General features: G+C 43.2%; 1 protein-coding gene across 1 annotated transcript in view; it reads right to left on the reverse strand.

Annotated features, from left to right (window-relative positions):
* AKT3 (v-akt murine thymoma viral oncogene homolog 3) overlaps window positions 1-5287 on the reverse strand; it is a 219572-nt gene that overhangs the window by 8645 nt on the left and 205640 nt on the right. The window contains 1 exon segment of the mRNA XM_015559922.1: window positions 1-157. This exon segment is cut by the window's left edge and continues 5 nt beyond it. Within this exon segment, the coding sequence (XP_015415408.1) occupies window positions 1-157 (157 nt within the window).

The raw sequence follows: 5287 nt of genomic DNA on the forward strand, positions 1-5287 counted from the left end.
GAGTGTGCGAGAATTTGATGTCTTCCATCAGGATCAGTTCGAACAGCTTCTCGTGGTCCTGGTTGTAGAAGGGCAGCCTGCCGCACATCATCTCATACATGACGACCCCCAGGCCCCACCAGTCCACGGCCCGGCCGTAGTCGTTGTCCTCTAACACCTGAGAGCGAGACCAGTGGGAAGATCCGTTATCACACACTCGATTCTGAGGCACCATTTATACAACGTGAGATTTCCACGTGGAAATGAATCCTAACCTTCACAGCCTAGGCCAGCAATTTTTTTTAGATCTTGACGGTTGAACATGAAGCATCCTACAAAGACAGCAATCACACCAACTCTTTGAAAGGTTCAACGTATACCCAGGGATGGTCAGTGCAGACAGAAAAGGCACGTCACACAACCAGTGCCAAGTTAGGGAGCCTGTGAGTGGGCTGAGGATCAGGTAAAAGTTTCCAGTGGTTCTCAACCTTCTGGCCCTTTAAATCCAGTTCCTCATGTGGTGACCCCCAACCATAAAATTATTTTCGTTGCTACTTCATCACTGTCATGTTGCTACTGTGATGAATCGTCATGTAAATATCTGATCTGCAGGATGGTCGTAGGCGACCCCTGTGAAAGGGTCATTCGGCCGCCAAAGGGGTCGCGACCCACAGGTTGAGAACCGCTGAACCGTCAGCAGGTCTGCATGTTGTCTCTTAGGCCTACTTAACTCTTCAGTCTGGCTCACGAATGGGCCCTTTAAGTAGCAGCTTAGAGCTGAGCCACGCTGATTAGGGGGCACATTCCTGCCTGAGAAGAACTAGGGGGCACGGATCAAACATGGAGAGAACAGGCAACGTCATGGAGAAGCGCGCAGGGCAGGGCCACCAGGAAAATGTCTGACAGCGTTGGAGGCCCTCACATGTGTCAACGCGGGAAACAGGTGGCCGCCAACGAGAATCTGAAGATTTGGCATTTGGGCTAAAAAACTTCAGTATCCAAAGCTTCCGTACCCATGGCAATTTCTGTTAAACACAAACAAAATCAGGGACTCGATACCTGTGTAATATATCCCTTAACGGTTTTTTTGTTGTTGTTTATCCTCACATGAGGATATTTTTTCCATTGCTTTTCAGAGAGAGTGGGAGGGAGGGAAGGAGGGGAAGAGAGAGAGAGAGAGAGAGAGAGAGAGAGAGTGAGTGAAATATCGATGCGAGAGAGACACATCGACTGGTTGCCTCCTGCAAATGCCCCGACTAGGGGCAGGAAGAGAACCCAAAACCCAGGTACATGCCCTTGACCTGGAATTGAACCTGAGATCCTTATGCCCCGACTAGGGGCAGGGAGAGAACCCAAAACCCAGGTACATGCCCTTGACCTGGAATTGAACCTGAGATCCTTGGGTGTGCCAGCAGATGCTCTAACCACTGAACCATATCTGCCAGGGCATGTGCCTTAACTTTGTTTTGCAAAATTAATTTAGTAAGAAATGATATGAAAGCATCAGGCTGTGTTAGAGCAGCCTGTTCACATCGGAACATGATAACTTGCCATTTGTCCCAATAAACTTTTTTAAAAAAATGTATTTTTATTGATTTCAGAGAGGAAGGGAGAGGGAGAGAGAGAAACATCAATGGAGAGAGAGAATCATTGATCAGCTGCCTCCTGCACGCTCCCTACGGGGGGTTGAGCCCACAACCTGGGCACGTGCCCTCAACCAGAATTGAACCAGGGACCCTCAGTCCGCAGGCGGACGCTCTATCCACTGAGCCAAACCAGCTAGGGCCTCTCCCAGGAAAATTTTGAACATGTCTTTTTATTGGATTTGTTCCTTATTCTATGGAATTTTCTCCATTTATTTGCAATTTTCAATTATTATATTTGAACAATCTTAAAGCTTACTTGTGATCCTCTTAGCTTTGGGATATACAGAACAAGAAAACCATACCTATGAAATGTATCAATTAAAAAAATCTTATAACTGATTACATAAGAGCATTCAATACAAAACAAAGTAGTGCTCATGTACTAAACTTTCTCAGTTTGAGGCAAGTAAGTACACTGTTGAAGATGACTCCTATATGACTTTTATTTAAAATTTACCAATAATTTCATGGAATCCCACGTGACATGTTGACAGGTAAGGCCCTTTGGCTCACTGGGTATTTAACGATGAGCATATAATTTAAAGAAAAAAAAAACTATGGTACTTAAAGATATATTAGTAGTGTTTTCAAGGGCTATGAAAAGATTTTTAATTCGACTGTATCACTGTTCTGTGGCTAAACAAGCCTAGGATCACACTGGCAAGAGACAACGCAAGTCCAGCTCCTACATTTTCCAAAAGTCTTCTGGAAATCACAAGCTAAGCAAAAATTTTCAGGAAAAAAACAAATTCTCATTTTTATCTTTAGCCCCAAATATTTCAAATATCTATCTGCTTGAGATGAGTAACGTGAGAACATAAGATAACAAGAAAAAATCTAAAGGAAGCGAGAAACTCTACTTGTGAACTTAGAGGAAATGCTGTAATAGCTCATTTTTCAATACCAGTGACTTTTGATTATTCAAGAATCTATCTCATGCCCGACTAGTAGAATATATTGTATTGTTTGTGGGCCTTTTGCAAATAGATTCGGGATTTTACCTAAGAACAAATTTTTTTTTTAAATCTCTGCATTCCTGTACCACCAGCGAAACAGTGGCATGCGCAAGAGAGAGCCAAATGCGGTTTTTAACCTCTTTTTTCATAAAACCATAAAAAGCATAAAAGCTGGATTAACTGCCTCCCGAACCCACGTTTCACCAGCCGGGTTCTCATCCCCAGCTGGCAAAACTGGCAATCCTTTATTTTTGTTTAAATACCTGGTTTGCAGCCAGAAGGGAAAGTGAGTACATTATAAAAAAAAAAAAAAGAAAAGAAAAAAAAAAGGAAAAAATGGGAGGAGGTATTTTTTGAAGAGAAATAAGCATCTGAAAAAATAAAACTGCATTGCACAAAAATCTGTCTGATAAAATAAAATGTATTTTACTTAGGTTTGCAAAATGAACATGGATTTTCCAACTAAGCGGTTTGCTTTTGAACGTAACGTGCTCTAACAGATAGAGAGATGTGATGCTACAACTGCGGTATCACTTTGTATTGAACAAATCTGATGGGACGTATTACCTTTCTGACACATAAGCGTAAGCTATGTTAAGGAGAAACCACCCTTAACAACTCAGCCAGCCTTCTTGATCTAAGAGTCTTTGCTGTCAATTACAAAGAAAGATTTCTGTTCAACTCCTACCTCCAACCAGCTGGAAGATGACAAGAGACGAGAAATGGAAGTGACTCCAATATTCCACCCGTGGATAGATAATAGAAAACATGCTATTAGTATTCGCATACTCTCCTTTCACACTCCTTAAATATAAATTATTTCAAAACACAATGCTTGGAAATACTCTAGAAATTCCACAGTGGACTTAAAATCCACAGCCTCTTTTATATTGGTTTTAGAAGATTAATTTTCTCCCTTACTCAGAGCATTCTTTTTCCAAAACCACAGAAACATAGAAAATTTATATTCTTTAACCTGAGAGCTGCCATTCCTTCTGGCAACCTCTGATAATTTTTTTTCCCCCCCAGCAAAAAGGCTAGTTCACTTCCGGGTCATCGTGAAGACGGATGCCCAGGGCGTGCTGGGCGCTCACAGAGGAGCAATGGTACTTGCACCTCAGCTCCGTACAGTGCACATCATCACATCATTTAAGCAGAAACGCAGGTCAGAACCTGCTCCCAGGGAAATAACCCGCTAAAGGGCTTATCTTAAAGCACTGATCTAAAGAGAGTGTCTCTTTGCCATAAAGTCAGTGTTGCTGACCTGGAGCTACACGCCAGCCGTAAGCATGGCCCAGACACCGGGCATTGCCTTCTGGCCCTGTTGCTCTCTGTGACGTAGACGGACCTTTACGTTATAACTGTGTTGAACACAAATGCCCAGGCAGACGCCAAGGATAAGAGGGTCAGGGACACACAGAAATGTGAATGTTAACAAACGATGGAGGCCCTCGCTGGTTTGGCTCAGTGGATAGAGCATCGGCCTGCAGACTGAAGGCTCCCGGGTTCGATTCCAGTCAAGGGCACAGGCCTGGGTTGTGGGCTGATCCCCAGTGCGGGGCGTGCAGAAGACAGCCGATCAATGGTTCTCTCTCATCATTGATGTTTCTCTTTCTCTCCTCTCCCTTCTTCTCTGAAATCAATAAAAATATATTAAAAAACAACAGTAAATAAACAAACAAAAAGCGATGGGAGGTCCCATGGAAGCCCCACGAAAACCGGGGACAGGGGCATCCTTTGTCCCCCAGGACCAGAGCCTGCGTCACTTTCTGATAAAATAAAGGTGGTGACAGCAGGTGCCCAGGACTGTGAAATAACCTGGTAACATTTGAATAGCCTTAGGCAACATTTGACATAGGCACTTCCATTTCTGGAACAACCAGGTGAGTAGAAAAACTCCGCATAAATAGCTCTTGAATGGCTATTGATTTAAACAAATTAAATAAGACACCGTGTCTTTTAAAATGATACCATCAATGGAAATTCCCAGTGTAAATATTGATTTGGCTAATGGACACTTTAAGAAAACACACATTCATTCCAATATCCTTTTACCAATTAGGGTTTACTGGGAGGTTGAAGGGATACCTCTTTGAGCGTGTTCGCCCAGGCCCCACAACGCACCCGAGGCAGGCAATTATAAGGGGGCGATGTGTGCCCCCGAGTGGCTCACTGCTCAACAATAATCCAGACAGAACAGATGGGGGTGGGGGAGGAATTAAACGTCTAAACACGCTGTCTGCACACCTATGCTGTGAGAGTAAACTGTGAACTTGGATGAACCAATTTACCGCTAATTCAACATTTTTTTTTTCTGGTACCCTTAGATTTCAGGTAGCTGGTAGGTGTGTGTTTTATACACACGCTGACATACTTTCTCTTTCATGGGAATCCTTCCCATCACAGGGATTTGCTTAAAAAAAGACCTGTAAATATCCTAATTCAGATTCTAAAACGCACTGCAGCTTTGGGGGAAGTCTACATTTCATAAGAATTAAGGATTCCATGTTTCTTGGTATTGTCTTCATAAACACATATTGTCAACTGCTCTAATAATTCCTAAGGGATTGTAACCGCCCCCTGCTGGGACCCAGAACACACACCTTTCCAGAGATTTCTATGCTTCCTTTTCATCTGGAAGCGTCAGACATTATGGGATTCCAAGAAACTGGGTCTTTGCGACCCAAGAAAACAGCCATTGTCAAA

The sequence above is a fragment of the Myotis davidii genome, unplaced genomic scaffold, assembly GCF_000327345.1.
Source record: "Myotis davidii unplaced genomic scaffold, ASM32734v1 scaffold754, whole genome shotgun sequence".
NCBI lineage: Eukaryota > Metazoa > Chordata > Mammalia > Chiroptera > Vespertilionidae > Myotis > Myotis davidii.